Raw genomic sequence first — 17,959 nt, 5'->3', positions numbered from 1 at the left:
ACCTGAGCCCAGGTTCCACAAACTAAAAATAGCCTTTCAAGCCTTCCACACGGTTTCAATAAGACATTTTGTTTTAAAGCTGACAGGAGTTGACTTCGAGAAGCATGTAATAGTGTGGAAGTAAAGGTGAAAACAAAATCCCTCTCTATCTCCCAGGGAGTATATTCCTTTGTCTCCAATACCCAGTTTTAACAAGCAGGCTAAATAATAAATCTGAAAATCAGGAATCTCCAATCCTCCTAGCTTCCAATTTCCATAGATATTTAATCTTTATTTTAGGTTTTTTACCTTTTCAGCTTACACTTTTAATAAAAACTGACAGTCTAGATGCGAAAAATATTTCAGATATTCTTGAACAATCATTAGATAATTCTTCGGAAAGAGCTACTCTCCTGGTGATGTTTTTTTTTTTTTTTTTAACAGGATCTTAATGCAATTCTAAGACTTTACTTTAAACATCCCAGATCCCCTTTTGGGGGGAATAAGATCTGGATATACCCCGATGTTTCAAAATCAACTCAGGAGAGAAGAAAAAACTTTTTGATCATGAAAAAAGAGGTTTTGGACCTGGGCGGTACCTTCTTTCTAGCCTAACCATGTAAATGTATAATAAGATATTTGGATGTAAAGTATATGTTTTATTCACCTGAACAATTACGGGCATTCTTGGATTTGAAAAAGTTGTAATATAGTTGGATTAATATTAGATAATTGGGGAGGATAAGCACATGTAAGCCTTTTTCTTTTGTGATATGCTCTAATGATATTTAAGATGACTCCCTAAATTCTGCCATGCCTCCCTACTATTTGTGGTCTAAGGAAGCTAACTTTTTTTCTGTTATTATTTCTGTATTATGCCTTTTTGGATTTAGTTCCTATTCGAGCTGTGTTTACTCTTGCAAGTGTTTAACTTGTAAAAAATGTTAAAATATCAATAAATAAATAAATTTAAAAAAATAATTACAGTTCTTTACGCAACAACCAGACTGGAACATGCTGCAAGACAAAGAGGCAGAAACTGCTCAGGAAACAATAAAAGAATTACAAGTTACAACAGACGGGGTTATCACCCAATTGCAGATGTTACCTTCAACACCTGATAAGACATTTAAACCAGAAGAACAATTGAGTGAGGAATTATCTTCGTTATACCAGAATTACTATTCTTTAAACAAAATAAACTTAAAACATTTCATCATGAACAACAGGATTATGCGGCTGGTCCGTATACTTGGCTCAATGCCAAACAGATCCCCTCTCAGGATGTCGGACAGAACATAATTCCTGAGGCTTTCTCTAGTTCGGATGACAGCTCAGACAGTGGCCAGAAGACACGCGGTCAGTGTAGAGGCAGAGGTGGACGTTACCGAACCCGAGGGGGACAGCTTAGAGGCTTTCAGGAATATCAGCAGCATTTCCCTCAATATTTGCAGTACCAACAACAATCATATGCTCCCTCAACAATGCCTGTTCAACCTTGTCTGGGTGCATCAGTATCAGTGCTATTACCTCAGGGTCTGACATCACATATAAGCCCTAGTATTGTTCAGGGATCCTTTCAACCTGCGCAACATAGTTTGATTACACCATCTGTTGTGACTTCTTTTTTAGGAGGGCAGGGACCAGTAACCAGGTCCAGTCATCTTCGAAATCAAATGTAATAAACATTTCACAGAAACAACTTACTTCCATTCAAATGCAAGTTTTGGAATGGGGATTATCTTTTGTACCCACAGTACAACACAACGCTTTTTCCACAAGGGTAGATCTGGCACGTATTTTTCGGAATTTACAAGTCAAGCTATTTTTTTCCCAACAAGAGGAACATACGGGGGACACATCTGTTTTTCGCCCTAGATCCTGGTGGGTCCCTCCTGGTCCTATGGACCCCCATATAGCTATGTTTAAAGCTTTAGTATTGAGAGACTTAAACAATTTAGAACCTTACTGAATTAACAGGGGTCACAAAAAACAATATGTTAACTTTTCTAGAGGAGAACGTAATGCTTTGCAAGTACTGTCTGAGGATCCAACCATTGTTATATGCTCAGCTGACAAGGGAGGTTCTATTGCAGTCCAAGATAGGGAGTCTCACATCACAGAGGTGCATCGCCAAATAATAGATAATAGGTATTATCAACCATTATTTGAAGATCCGAGTAAGGCGCTCCAGACTACTACTGCGAACACTGTGGAAGAAGCTGTGAGAGTGGGTTATTTGACAAAAGCAGAGTCCCATTTTTTAAAAGCTATAAATGCAAGAAGTCCAGTATTTTATACTGTGCCCAAAATTCACAAGGACTATAACAATCCCCCAGGGAATCCCATTGTGTATCTTAGTGGCATGATATTGGAACCATTATCCAAATTTTTTGATTATTTTTTGCAACCGTTTGTGAAAACAGCTAGATCATATATCAATGATAAGGCCCATTTTTTCAGGCAACTGTCGGAAATAGAGGAAGTGTCTCCACAGGCATGGTTGGTTACCTTAGATATTGAATCATTATATTCTAATATTCCCCAGAAATCAGCCTTGACCACTGTGGAACAGACATTAGGAAAATGATCTACAGACGAGAGAATACCATCAACTTTTTTGTCAGCGTTAGCACAGTTAGTGTTGAAAAATAATTACTTTAAGTTTGACTCTCTATTTTTCCTGCAAATGAAGGGTGTTGCAATGGGCACAGCAGCTGCTCCCAGTGTGGCAAATTTATATGTCAATGAGTTTGAAGAAAAACACCTGTATAATTCCCATTGGTTTACTGATATTGCCCACTGGTATCTGTTTATAGATGATATTTTCTTTATTTGGCTATCAACTGAACAGCAATTATCCCAATTTTTGGACTGGATAAATAGTAGAGATCCATGTTTAAGATTTACTATGACCAGGAATGTAAAACAAATTGCTTTTCTTGACAATTGGATCTATAAAGAAAATGGAGGATTACACACTACTGTATATCACAAACCTACTGACCGAAATACCTTATTATTTAATAGTCATCATCCTCACAGACTAAAATGGTCTTTGCCCATTGGACAATTTCTACGTTTACGTAGAATATGTTCGACAGATGGCGCATTTAAACAACAGGCTACTTTGGATGCGTGGGTACGCCCAATGTTCTCTACTGTTAGTAGATAAACCCAAAGAACAAATGAATAAAATGGTCTGTGTTTTGGGATTTTCCACTCTGGCCCCATAGGTGGCTCGATTAATATATAGACATTGGCAAGTTCTTACTTTTCATCCAATTTTTTCACAGGAACCACGTATTGCTTACACACGGGGACGCAATTAAGAGACCATTTAGTATACACCACTATGGTTCAGGAGATTCATTCCACATGAGAAGGATCACATCAGCCTTGTGGTGAATGCCAATTTTGTATTCAAACCACAACTATGAAAGAGTGGACACATAGGGCAACGCAACAGACATATAAACTACGCGACAATACTACGTGCTTGTCATCTTTTGTAGTTTATATAATAATATGCCCTTGCCATTATATTATGTAGGGCGTACCATCAGGCGGATGAAAATTCAATTGACAGAACATAAGAGTCGCTTGGCAACAAACAGTGTCACTGCTCCCATGGTGGCTCATTGTGAGCAATTTCAACACAGATTTATTGATCTACGATGGTTCATAATAGATCATGTTCCAGAGTCTCCCATGGGAACCGACTGGGCAGCAGTTTTAGCCCGTCAGGAACAATGGTGGATTTTTAAATTACAAACTATTAGCCCTAAAGGACTAAATGACAGCATTGAATGGAATACTATTTGATTTCTATTCATTTGTATAAAGTTTACAAGTTTTTTGAGTTTTTTGGAATTTTTTTTTACTTGTTTGAGTTCAAAGGCTTTTATAAAGTGTGTATAGAAAATCCTTTTACATAAAGTTTTTTCTTGTAGTGACATCATTAAAGACACTTCCAGTGTGAGGCTTTAAGACAGGCGCCTATATAAGCTATAATAACAAACGTAAGGCGCGCCTCGCAGTATTATTTACAAGAGAAGAAGATGTGAAAGACAGCCTTAACTCTAGTCCCTGAAGAAAGTACTTGAAACCCGCAGAGTCGGGCGGTTTCAGGGGAAGGCGGTTGGACATTCACAATTATACCCTCATTTCCAGCGAGGCAGCAAAAAGAAAAGATAAGTGCATTGTGACTGGAATAAGTACGCCATTCTTGTAACATTTAATGATTTGTGGTGCTGGTTGAAACACTATAAAGTATCGAGAAAGATACTATATTAATAGCACTTTTGTGGTTTTGGATACAAAAAAAAAACAAAAAACTTAAAAGAGTAACCCGATGAAAGAAGTGCTATACCACCAGACAGCAGTACATCTGACTGTCTAGGAGAGGGGGTAAATCTGAATGTACTCTGTAAAAAAATAGAAAAATGAATGGCAGTAAAATAGGAGATATTGAAGTATTTTTTGTATAGGTAGCAGTGATCCTGGTTCCAGTAGCGGATATATACATATCAAGATACCAGAGACAATAGGATATCTATATTTCTTGTTCTGTTGGCAAGACAAAGAGGGGCATAATCAAACGGGGCGCCCAAGTTTTCCTGGGGCCATCCTCACATGACGGCTCCGTGAAGGGGTGGGGGAAACCCGTATTATTGAAACAAGATGGGCGTCCATCTTTCGTTTCGATAATACAGTCGGGGACGCCCAAATCTCAACATTTAGGTCGACCTTAGAGATGGTCATCCCTGGTTTTCAGCGATAATGGAAACCGAGGACGCCCATCTCAGAAACAACCAAATCCAAGCCATTTGGCCATGGGAGGAGCCAGCATTCGTAGTGCACTGGTCCCCCTCACATGCCAGGGCACCAACCGGGCACCCTAGGGGGCACTGCAGTAGACTTCACAAATTGCTCCCAGGTGCATAGCTTACTTACTTTGTATGTTGAGCCCCCCCAAACCCACTCCCCACAACTGTACACCACTACCATAGCCCTAAGGGGTGAAGGGAGGCACCTACATGTGGGTACAGTGGATTTGTGGTGGGTTTCGAAGGGCTCACATTTACCACCACAAGTGTAACAGGTGGGGGGGGGGGGGGGGGGATGGGCCAGGGTCCACCTGCCTGAAGTGCATTGCACCCACTAAAACTGCTCCAGGGACCTGCATACTGCTGTCATGGAGCTGGGTATGACATTTGAGGCTGGCATAGAAGATGGCAAAAAAATCTTTTAAAGTTTTTTTTTTAAGGATGGGAGGAGGTTGGTGACCACTGGGGGAGTAGGGGGAGGTCATTCCCGATTCCCTCTGGTGGTCATCTGGTCAGTTCGGGCACCGTTTTACGGCTTGGTCGCAAGAAAAAAATGGACCAAGTAAAGTCAGCCAAGTGCTCGTCAGGGACACCCTTCTTTTTTCTATTATTGGCCGAGGACGCCCATCTCTTAAGCACACCCCAGTCCCACCTTTGCTACGCTGCCGACACGCCCCCGTGAACTTTGGTCGTCCCCGTGATGGAAAGCAGGTGAGGACGCCCAAAATCAGCTTTCGATTAGGCCGATTTGGGCGACCTTGAGAGAAGGATGCCCATCTCCCAATTTGTGTCAGAAGATGGGCGCCCTTCTCTTTCGAAATAGTCTGAAAGTCATCTTGAAAATAAGGCCATACAATAAAGACTAATTCTACTGTATAAGAAAACTGGAAGGGAAGTCCAAACTTGTAGTTGTTGTGTACGTTGTAATGAAAAGGTAATATTATAGTGATAAAGATCTTTAGGATTAGCTGGAAGTTGAATACCGAAATACTGAAATAAAGCTGTAGCCCAAGTGGCACATAAATGGGCACAAGTAGATAATACATCAGCAATCACTGAAATGATGCATATTGCACACCAAGGAAAACAACTTAATACTGAGCAAACCCAATCCTCCCTTTTCCCTGGGCAAGGTCACTTGGGCCAAGGAAAGTCTAGCCCTCTTCCCATTCCAGAATTATACATGTAATATCTTTGTCAAATATCTGTCAGTTTTTATTAAAAGTGTAAGGGGCAATATCTGAAATATATACAACCACTGAGATACTATAATCATGTGTACAGAGCTATTTTACCTAAATGTGAAAGGGGAAAAGTAAAATTTTTTATTAGTTGACTACAAAAGTGGTTTTATGTTCTGAGAATAAAATAATGTAAGATCCTGGGGAATAATTATGTCCAAGTATTTAATGGATCCAATCGCCCATGTCAGGGAAAATTCTCCCAACCAATCTCTTCTAACCTCTGCTTGAATGGGTAATACTACAAATTTTTGCAGATTGAGAGTGAATCCTGAACAAAAATTAATCTATAACACAATCTATTCAGTGAGGCCTGTGGTGTTGATAAAATCCAAACAATGTTATCAGCAAAAACCAAAACTTTCAATGTGGAGGAATCAACCTGGATACTGTCTATGTCCTCATTCCTCAATATCATTTGCAATAAAGGTGCCCCTCAAAACTGGGAGCAGTTCTATTTTGTATCCAATAACTATCACTGCCACTGTAGGATTATTAAACAACTAGTAAAAAAGGCCCGTTTCTGACACAAATGAAACGGGCGCTAGCAAGGTTTTCCTCGGAGTGTGTATGTTTGGGAGAGTGTATGTGAGAGTGACTGTTTGAGAGTCAGAGTGAAAGTGTGAGTGTGTGTGTGTGTGAGAGAGAGAGTCTGGGTGTGAGTGTGTTTGTGAGAGAGTGTGTGTGTGAGAATGTGAGTGTGTGCAAGTGTGTATGTTAGACACAGTGTGAGAGAGAGTGTGTGTGTGTGGGCGAGAGAGAGAGTGTGTGTGAGACACAGATTCTCTGTGAGAGTGAGTGTATGAGACCAAGCGAGTGTGTGAGTGACTGTGTGGCACATAGAGTGTGAATGTGATACAGTGTGAGACAGAGTGTGTGAGAGTCAGAGTCAGAAAGACATTGTATATGAGAGAGTGTGAGCCCTGCCCTCCCAATCCATGCCCGTCTGTCACCTGTCCCCTCCATTCATCCCTATCCAGCAATTCCCCTCTCTCCCTGAGCCCTGCCCTGCAATCCATATCCATCCATCCCCTCCATTCATCCCTATCCAGCAATCCCCTCTCTCCCTGAGCCCTGCCCTGCAATCCATATCCATCCATGCCCATCTGTCCCCTCCATTCATCCCTATCCAGCAATTCCTCTCTCCCTGAGCCCTGCCCTCCCAATCCATGCCCATCCATGCTCCTCTGTCCCCTACCCCCTCCATTCATCCCTTTCCAGCAACTCCCCTCTCTCCCTGAGCCCTGCCCTCCCAATCCATGCCCATCCATTCTCCTCTGTCCCCTGCCGCCTCCATTCATCCTTTTCCAGCAAGTCCCCTCTCTCCCTTCCATGACCCCCCCTCGCATCCATGCTCCTCTCTCTCCCATATCCCAGCCTGGCCCGCCCTCTTCTCCCCCCCTTCGCATCCATGCCCCCCCACTTCGCATCCATGCTGTCGTTTCTCCCCTGCCCTCCCGCTCCCATTGTTCAACTTTACTGCCCATTCTCTTCTCTCTCCCCTATTTCTATTTTTTTTTCTTCTTCTTCTTTCTAAATTTACCTCCGTGGCGGTTCCGGCAGCGCAGCGTCAGGGAAGGAGGCGGCGCTCCCGACGTCTCCAGCCTTTCCTTCGCTGTGTTCCGCCTTCTTCTGACGTCAAGGATGACGTCAGAAGAAGGCGGAACACAGCGAAGGGAAGGCTGGAGACGATGGGAGCGCCGCCTCCTTCCCTGACGCTGCCGGATTTGTCTGTTTTTGTTTCCGCCCTCGACATCATGACGTTTGACGCGAGGGCGGAGCAGAGACGGCTGGGTGGCTTCACACCACGAACGCCACGAACCCTACAGCCAGGGAGTGACGTCAGATGGCTTCAGAACGTTGTCCTCATTAGAACGTTCACGGTGCGTTTTATTATATTAGATACTTGGATAGCCTGCTAAAACCCAAATGTATATAAAACATAAGAATAGTTGTACTGGGTCAGACCAATAGTCCATCTAGCCCAGTATCTTGCTTCCAGCAGTGACCAATTCAGGTCACAAGTACCTGACAAAATCCCAAATAGTAGCAAGATTCATGCTACTAATCCCTGAGATAAGCAATGGCTTTCCCCATGTCTACCTCAATAGCAGACAATGGACTTTTTCTCCAAGAACTTATTCAAACCTTTTTTTTTTTAACTCAGATACACTAACCACTGATACCACATCCTCTGGCAACGAGTTCCAGAGCTTAACTACTTGTTTTAAAATGAACAGGAGGAAATATTTTTTAAGTAGTACCATGTAACTTGAGTGTCCCTTACTCTATGTCTTTTTGAAAGTGTAAAAAATTGATTTATGTAGTGTAGAACTTGAAATAGGTAACGCCAGTCCACCTTCTCAAAGTCCTTTTCTGTGTTTAAAGTTACCAGCAATCATAACCTGACTGAAATCTCTAACAATGGAATTGACATGTCTGGCATACAAAATTATACTATTTTTTTGAAAAATGCATGTTCAGATATATTAGATGCATAAACCACCAAAAGATAAAATTCTTTGTCTTGCAGTTTAACTCTGAGCAATAAATACCTGCCATAAGAGTCTTAAGTTTAATTTGACCTGGCAAATTTTTATGGATCAAGACCACCACACCACCTCTTCTATGGGTGGTGGACGAGTAATAAATCTCTCCCAACCAACCTTCACAAAGTTTTGGTGCTCTGGGTCTGTCAATTTCATCTCTTGTAGACATGCAATATCACCTCTGTGAAGTTTTAACAATCTGAATATTTTACTCCGTTTGACTGAAGATGCAATTTCAGAAACATTCCAGGAAAGAATTTGAATAGTATGTATACTCATCTGATCTGGGGTTCTAAAAATATAAAAACAAAAAAGGAGGTAAAAACCCTCACGGAACCGTGAGATATAAAACAAAAAGTGAGGAGAGTGAATGAGGATACCAAAAAATATTTATTCACATGAAAAATAAAAATTAAAAATTAATTTTTATTTTTCATGTGAATAAATATTTTTTGGTATCCTCACTCACTCTCCTCACTTTTTGTTCTAAAAATATAAGCAGAAAATATCTGCTTTTCAAGGACATCCCCATGTACTCAGCCCTCACATGGGCCTGAATGTTATGTTCCAAGAGGTCACCTGAAAATCTTCCCCATGATCTGAGACCTATCACCAGAACAAGCCAAGTAAGACCTAAAGTGTTTAACATCAAAACTAATATGACAGAAGTGTACCAATGGAAGTGTAATCAGATTATTTTCCCCCGCTTTATATCCATTTTTATTCACTCAGTTTGAAGCATAAGGTAGTGAAGGTCTTCTGCAGCTCCATCACAAACACTGCCTGAAAGATGGGAACGGGACTATCATCATATTTCACATCATCCCATCATTTGTATTGCCACAGTTAACTCCAGTTTTTGCAGATAATTAAGAAATTTGCAATAATTGGCCACGGATGTGGATCTCCCTCATGCCTTCGGCCCAAACGATGAGTCTGCTCCAGGCAAATAGGATCCGTGGCAACAACCTGCTTAAAAATAGTTGAGATCCAATTTTCTAATATTGCGAGATGATGGTGTTCCAGGATTGTCTCTAGAAAACCCAAAAAACAAGTTTTTTCCTCTTCGAATGATTCTCCAAATCTTCCAGCTTGTCCACATGCATTCGCTCCAGCTTAGTGAGGTTGGCAACCTCCTCTGTGGAGGCCTGTGCGCTATCTTCCAGGCCCAATACTCTGCCTTCCAATTCTCCAGTTCATTTAGAGATATCCATTATCAACTGTTGCATACCAGCGATTTGCTCTGATAGCTGTGTGAAACAAGAGTCCAATGCCTGTACTACAGACGCGGTAAGTTCTGCTGTTAGTGATTCTGTTGGCCACAGTGTACTTGGTAATGACTCCACCATCTTGTCATCTGTTTCCCCCGGTCCTTGTCCTTTTTCTGACTTTTCTTTGCAATCTTCTCAGTGCTTTTGTCTTATGGCTGCTACAAGGGTCAGCAGTTTCAAAATCTGCATTAGAAAAGGAGGTGGTGGTGGATGGGGGGAGCCACTGAGCAACTCGGGGTAAAAACAGCCTTCGTTGCTCACAGTATCATGTAACTCTCTGCTTTTTTAAATTAAATTACTTGGATTTTTTTTAGCTCACATCTTTGTCAGTAATATCTTAAGGTAAGTTTATATTGAGGTACAGTAGGTATTTCCCTGCCCCCAGAGGGCCTGCAATCTAACTCTGTACCTCAGGAAATGGATGATTAACTGACTTTCCTAGGGTCACAAGGTGCAGCAGTGGGATTTGAACATGGTTTTCTTTATTTTCAGACTGGTGCTCTAAACACTAGCTTAATTCTCCACGCCACCATTTAATGAATTTTACTGACAGCTCTCCAGGCAAACTCCTATGGAGAAGCTCTCACAAAATTCAATATAATCCTCTCCCCTTGGCTGCGAAACCCAGAGGGTGGTAGGGTGGGAATTAAGGACACTCATCCTACAAGCACAGGCCCCATGGGACCATTGCTAGCCCAGAAATATGAAGCCACAACCTGTGGGCTAAGACTGGGTCTCAAGACACCAGAGAGGCACAAACCTCCCACTACTCCATTAGATCTGTGGAACCAAAAGAACACTCCTGCCATTAACTTATCCCTGTTGGCAGCTGCCCAGCAAACCTATAGCAGCCAGCCACCCAGAGCAAAGGCCTGTAGGCCAGAACTTGCAGCTGTGGAAGGGAATGGACTCCACTGGTCACTACTGGGGGAAGGAATGTGATCCAACCCCATGAGATTCCACTGGCCAAGTAGATTCAACTGCAACACCACAGGCAGAAGACTGTGGCCCGGTGAGTCAGACCTATATCCCCAAAAGCTGCAGCAGCAGTCTATCCTGTAGGCAAAGAAATACTGGCAAGTTCCAGGCGATAATGTCACTGAAACCTCAAATTTCTCTGCCTCAATCTACTGGCTGGGGGATATAACCCGCTTATTTGGACTGGTCTATCAGGATAAGGAAATCACTTTTATTATGAAATCAAATCTTACAATTTACCTGAACTACTTCTGTGCAAATAAAAGTTGGCCTTTTATTTTTTGCTCCATCTTACCTATGCTTTTGTCGACATTAGCAATTTTCATGCAGGTCACATCTCCCAGCTCTGCAAGCATGTACAGCACCTCAAGAGTAGAGATTACCAGCAGCACATCAGGTAAAGTGAGATGACAAATTATTTCCCTGTAGGATTCCTGATCCACATACTCGCAAATTAATACCCCGTTATCTTCAGCTTTACACAGATTTCCCAAGATTTCCATGGCTAGAAACAAACAGTTCATTTTAATAAACTACTAAGACATTTACACTGACAAAAGTACTACAGAATGGTCAGAAAATCTTACCCCTCATTTTCAAGAATCTATCCCTTGACATTAGACATTTTGTTATGGTATGAAATATTAGATGAGTAGCTTTGAAATCAACAGGATCCAACTGAAGCTAAAATAAAATGAAGAAATTTAATTAGTGAAACAAATGTTTGTCACACAGCTATCTTGGTATTTTCAGCACAATACAAACTTGAAAGAAGTACCCATATAATAGATAATGAGAAGACAAGGTGATAAGGGACCTCAAGAAACTCTCTAACCTTTCAGACAAGATCAACTGTCTAAACAATCCAAGACAGATGCTTCACTAACAAACTCTTAAAAATCTTTAATAAAGGTATTTACTTTTTCATCTATTTACAGATGCCCTTCATTGCTCATTCATATTCAGTTTTGTCTATAATCTCCAGATCTTTTTCTGCAACATTACTGATACCCAGTCAGTCCTTTTATATTTATGAATTTGATCTTTCCTTGCTAATTAAAATACCTTGCATTTTTCATGGTGACGTTTAAGCGTATTCTCTAATCCATCATCCAAATTAATAATGAATACACTAAACTGTTAAATTATTAAGATTAACCTTATGGTATATCCCACTTAATCTTAAACCAGTGTTTATACTCAGAATGTTTTGTAGACAGCTTTTTCTCATATTTGTTGGATCTCAATTCTCAACCATGTATTTCTAGTTCATTTATGTGTCTCCTGAGAGACATGCAACAGCCTTATCGAACTCAAGGTTTATGACATCTTCTATTTCTATCTTCAAGGTTATTACTTTGTCGCAATAAATACGTTTAGCATGATTTTTTTGCACAAATTCATGTTTTTTCTTAAAATCTTGTTATCTAACTACTTATACAATAATTTGTTCCACTGTGTTGCCAGATTAATATAGTCAAGTTGACTGTTTAGATTTTATTTTTGTATTTTCATGATTATTGCTCGAAAACAGTCATTTGCACACAAGAAGGTTTTGCAATTTTAAAACCGTAAATCACATATGTTCAGTTTTCTAGGCCTTTCCCATTTACAATTCATTGTTAACTGTTCCGAGATAGATACTTTTGACAAAATCTTCACAAACCCTAGAATATACGATATCAGGGAGACTTCCAATTTGAATTTAACAACCAACCCTTAATGTGTGTACTTTCAAGTTCTATTTCCTTTATGCCACTAAGGGCCCTGCTTACTAAGCTGCGCTAGAGGTGCGTTAGTATGGGCGCCTACACAGTTAGCGTGCGCTGTTGTGCACGTGCTAAAAACACTACCGCACTTTAGTAAACAGGGTCCTAAGTGTTTTAATAATCTGATCACTTCTAGTAAAGAAGAACATAGCACCTCTGTGTCCCACATGCAATTTTATTAATTTTCCAAATCCAGGCAATTAAGTTCTTATATGAGTGCCCATGGCAGCTCCTATCAACCCTGCATCTTGTTGACACTCTGCCCCTAACAGATACTCTCCCTCCACCTTCTCCGGAGACTTTTTTGCTGCTGTTTTAGAATGTGCAGTGTTTAGCGAGTTTGAGCCAAGCAGTGCCTGAACACCACAAAAGTTGAGGTAATGTGTGGCTCAAACTCACTGAGAGCCAAACATTTGCCAGAAGAGAACAAAAACATGTTACGGTGTTGCCGGCATTGAGCCCCTAGAGAAGGTGCGCAGAGGGGGAAGTGACAGGTAGGAGGAGAATGTTATGACTGATTTGACTAGGGCTGAGGGGGGGGGGGAGAGAAAGAATGTATATATGTCTGATTACACACACACACACACACATATATATATACATATATATATATATACACACACAGAGAATTTATACAGTTACACTTGTCATGTTGATCCACAGAGAACATCATCAATGTAGGGCAGTGGTTCTCAAACCTGGTCTTGGAAGCACCCTAGCCAGTCAGATTTTCAGGATATTGAGTATTCATGAGAGAGATTTGCATGCAGTGGAGGTAGTGCATGTGAATCTCTTTCATGAATATTCATTGTGGATATCCTGAAAACCTGACTGGCAGGGATGCCTCCAGGACCAGGTTTGGGAACCACTGCTGTAGGGGAAATTCGTCCTTAGCTGACCATATCATTAAAAGGGGCATCCTTTTTGTTAGATGACAACCTTGGCTCTCATATTAAAGTTTTGGGGTTTTTGTCTATCAAATTTTGTCTCTATAAATTTATGCTAACCATCTATTATTACCTTAGCAATCAGGCTATTTTCTATTTTGTGAAGTTTCTGTTTATGGTGTATACCTGGTTTAGTGATCATGCAGAATATTTTCTTATAGCGAAGAAACAGTGTGTTTTAAGCCTGTAAAATGTATTGGACATTTTCCTGCATTGATTATGGTCTGACATGTATTTCTCCTATTTGGCCAGCAGGTGGTGTTTCTTTGCTGTAAAAGAGAACCAAGTGTTTTTTTCTTTGGTTTGACACAAACAAGAAGCAGTATGTATTTGAAATCTTGTTGACTTGTCTCTGAATGGCCCAGGAGCTCATCTCATTTGGACTTTACTGGTCTTGAATTCAGTTTCGGCCTGGGAGAGAGAGAGATCTCTTTTGCTGAAGATCTGTGAACAGATATATGTCCTGATCTCTCCACGTACTTTCTAGGAAGTATGCAAATGTTTAGTTTTCTAATTAATCCATTTTTCAGTTACTTGTTACTGTTTGCTATTTTCACCTTTATTTTTTGTCCACTGTTCCAAGTTCTGAGAATAAACACTTTTGTTCTACCTGTCTGGACTGATAAAGAATCCTGGTGGTATATGTGTTGGGTCTGTGAGTGGTTTCTGGGAACTGTGGGACCACTGGGAGTGTGGTCCCAGTAATCTAGAAATCACTGGGGATAATTTGAGAGCGGGAGACTTGCCCAGAGGCAGCTGTGACCCAGTTGGTGAGAGGAGGGTGCTAGTGTACAGCATAAACAGCAGGTGCAGGCGGACCTGAGCTGTGCTGGGGATAGACCTTCTAAAGTGGCCATGAGGTAACCCCAGGCGGGTGGCTAGGCGTTTTGTGATTTCAGGCTATTTTCTACTTTGTGAAGTTTCTATTTATGGTGTATACCTGGTTTAATGATCATGCAGAATATTTTCTTATGTATCAGGATACCTCTTCTCTGGCCGTTAGTGACATATTTAAGAAAAAGCAAGCTCACCTGAACTGCTGTCTCCTTTTGGCTTACTTTTGTGCACTAGCAATTAGCAGGAGAAATTATGCCTTTATTTCCTTTTAGTCCTACCAGACCATCCAGAACTTGTGGGTTATGTTCGTCGACCAGCGAATGGAGACAGAGAAACAAAGCAGTTCTGTGTAATTTCCCTTAAAGGTACTGTGCAGCCTTAGAATGCACAGTATTTTTGTGCTCATATTCACAGTTTCGGTCGAAAGATGCACTCAGCCATAGATTAATCAAGAAGGTACTGTTGTACTCAACTGATCCACAGTTCTCCATCGGGGTCACGAGTTGCCCAAAAATCCATTGAGACATTAACGACATTGTAAAAAGTAGTTCAAAATGAAAAATAAGAAAATAGAAGCAGCACATACTGAAGGAGGATTTCTGGACTGTACTGGTCTGGTAAGGACTAAAGGAAAAAAAAATAATAATCAGGTGAAAATTTCTCCTTCCTTAGTGTCCATACCAGATCAGTGCAGAAATTGTGGGATGTAGCAAAGCAGTTCCCAATTAGGAAGGGATTCCAATTTCTGGCTGATAAAAAGCCAAATTCAAGGATAGGAAGGCTGGGGACATCATAGGAAACCAAGTAACTAGTGAATGCAAGACTTCAGTTTACATACACCTACTCTATTAGCAACTTAATTAACAAATCACCAATAATAAGATACATGCAGCAGTCCAGCAGCGAGATGGGGATTCTCCAATCTTTTGCACTGTCACATGTTTCATTATCTCCCAGTTGGTGAGAGGTCTTGTGTGGGTACTCGGTGAAAACAGCTCCTAGCACTCAGGGAACAGATCTGATAACTGGAGGCTAGAGTAGTAGACTTGGAGGAGCTGAGGCAGACAGGTATACAGAGGAGGCTTACAGGGACATAGAGAAGTTAGAAATAAATCAAGGGCTGTGAAGCCACAAATACCATTAACCACCAAGACTTCACCAGTCCAGCTTTCAAACTGTAAAATAGAAAGTGCTATACAAACACTGCAGTTCCAAGGAACAACTTTCAGAAAAAATTTCAAAAAATGGAGTTAAGAAATCCAGAGAAGCTTTTGAAACCACTATTTATGAAAAGGAGACTGTTCAGAACACCATTTTTGATTTCAATAGTTTCCAACCACCAGTGTTAAAACGGAGCCTACCTTTTTCTCAATTCCTGCATTATAGGAGGAACTGTTCTGATATGAGGGAGTTCCAAGTTGCAGGCTTGCACATTAAAATCTCGGCTGTTGCAAAGGGAATATCCTGAGAGAGTGGTTAAAAATGCCTTTAAGAGAGCCAGGTATCTTGACAGAGGTCTTTTGTTCCAACCTCCAGCTCCTGGATGAGATTGAACACCAACTTGTGTCCTCAGATATACTGCTGGCATTGGCAAAACTGTCAGTTTTGAAAAGACATTGGGAACTTATGAAAATACATGAGGTTTTTCAAATGAAAGATTTGAGGACAGCATATAGTAGGAATTGCAACATTAAAGAAATATGTCCAGCAGATTATAGTTTAAATTTAAATATACCACTGGATGCTGGCAAACATAGTAAATGTGGCAAATGCAAAATATGTGATTTAACACTGGAACGATATGGACAGTGTCTGCATCTAATTATGGGTTATACTTTTAAGCTGAAGTGTGAGACTACCTACACCACAGAGTTCGCAGTTTTTGTCATCATTTATCCTTTCCCAAAACTTTGTGGGACAAAATACAAGGCAGTTCAAGCAAAGAACGAATGAACATAGGAGTTGTATTATGTGTCAAAAATTAGAAGAGCCCATTGTACAGCATTGTATTTCACAAGGACATTTACTTTCTTCATTAAGACGCTGTGTGATTGACCACATTCCTGTTTTTAAGTATGGTTCCAACAAGAAGTCTGCTCTGCTGTGCCATGTACAAGAACGGATTTATCATCTCAAACCTGAGGAATAAACAAGGCTTAATGCACAAATTGAATGGCATTTTTTCTTATTTTAATATTTCCAAGTTCGCCAATGTTTTTCTAAATATTCTCTAAAAATATTATTTATAGTAATTGTATATATGACATTTCAATTTAAATTTTATGAATGGTTTGAAGGCTTTTGATGACATCTGCCAAATTAAAAAGGAAGTCTGAACAATGGTAGCCATCTTTGCAGAGCCAATGAGCATTTGACACTAGTAAATTCTATAAGGTTTTGCCTGTTTGAAGGTTTAAATATTTGTAATATATGTTTATATATCAAATGTTTATTGTCATCACACACATTCAAAGAATACAATTTCAATAGAAAATACACATCCAGAAGAATCATGAAGAATCAGTGGAGTAATGACAATCTTTTCAAATGTGCCCCATACCTCCCTCCCTCTGCCTTAGAGAAGAATTCAGAGATACTCCCCCATTGAACAACAAACTGGAAGTAGTACTTAAACTGTATGTTCCAAGTATTAATAAAAGCAGAACGAAACCTAACTGAAACCTGTAAGTATGGAGTCTAAAGAGTAACAAAATGTTTTTGGTCTTTCACACCACCCTCCTCTGTTGTAAGACACTCCATGGTAAGGAATTCATACATAAGATTCTTCCATTGCGTCAAAGTAGGAGGGGTGGGAGAGATCCATTGCAACAAAATATGGCGCTTTGCTATAAGGGCAGAATATATAAGTTTATAATATTTTGTGCTTTTGAAGATGTTTGGTCCTGTTTTTCCTGATGCAGATACAAGTGAAACACTGGCCACCATCAGTGGGATCAAGACAAGTGACTGCCATTTTTTCAGTTCTTTGTTTTGAAATAGAAAAAAAGTTTCTGTAAAGGAAAGTGTGGTTACTTAAAAATTGTCTTAGAATGTTTTTGTAAAAATCGCAAATGAAAATTTAAAGTTTTGTTGATGGTAGAGAAGGTTTTTCCACACAATGAAATCAACATCCTTTTAGTCTGGAGTCTTATAAATATACTCAAGATGGGGTTTTGAGGTTTTTCTTCCTCCATTTTTTAAAACTTTTCTGGAAGTTGTTCCTGAGACCTACAGTGTTTGTATAACACTTGCTATTTTACAGTTTGAAAACTGGACTGGTGGAGTCTTGGTGGTACATAGTAGAGAAGTCCCACCTCCAGTCTGGCAAACTCTGGGCTGCCATGGAGGAGAAAGGTCACTTGAAGGGAGAGCATCACCTTAGAGAGGCATGAAATTATTCTGTAGCCAGGACCTGCCCTCCAGGGGATGCAACATTCTCTCAGAGAATGTTTCTCCAGGGGCATTTTACTTGGAGATCGAATCATTAGGTATGTAGATATTTGGGTGGCTGGTGGAGGTGAGAACCTGGTATGACGGTGGTGGACCTCAAGTGTCACCT

The 17,959-nt window shown here is 40.4% G+C and overlaps 1 protein-coding gene across 1 annotated transcript in view; it reads right to left on the bottom strand.

The window, feature by feature from the left end:
• ARID2 (AT-rich interaction domain 2) overlaps nucleotides 1-17,959 on the bottom strand; it is a 581,863-nt gene that overhangs the window by 313,425 nt on the left and 250,479 nt on the right. The window contains exons 9-10 of the mRNA XM_030215750.1: nucleotides 11,435-11,531; nucleotides 11,143-11,352 (exon numbers count right to left, since the gene is read on the bottom strand). Of these exons, the coding sequence (XP_030071610.1) occupies nucleotides 11,143-11,352; nucleotides 11,435-11,531 (307 nt within the window). The remainder of the gene's footprint in view (nucleotides 1-11,142; nucleotides 11,353-11,434; nucleotides 11,532-17,959) is intronic.

This window comes from Microcaecilia unicolor, chromosome 10 (genome assembly GCF_901765095.1).
Source record: "Microcaecilia unicolor chromosome 10, aMicUni1.1, whole genome shotgun sequence".
NCBI classification, from domain to species: Eukaryota; Metazoa; Chordata; class Amphibia; order Gymnophiona; family Siphonopidae; genus Microcaecilia; species Microcaecilia unicolor.
The sequence above is the reverse complement of the archived record's forward strand: the minus strand, read 5'-3'. Positions and strand labels throughout refer to the sequence as shown.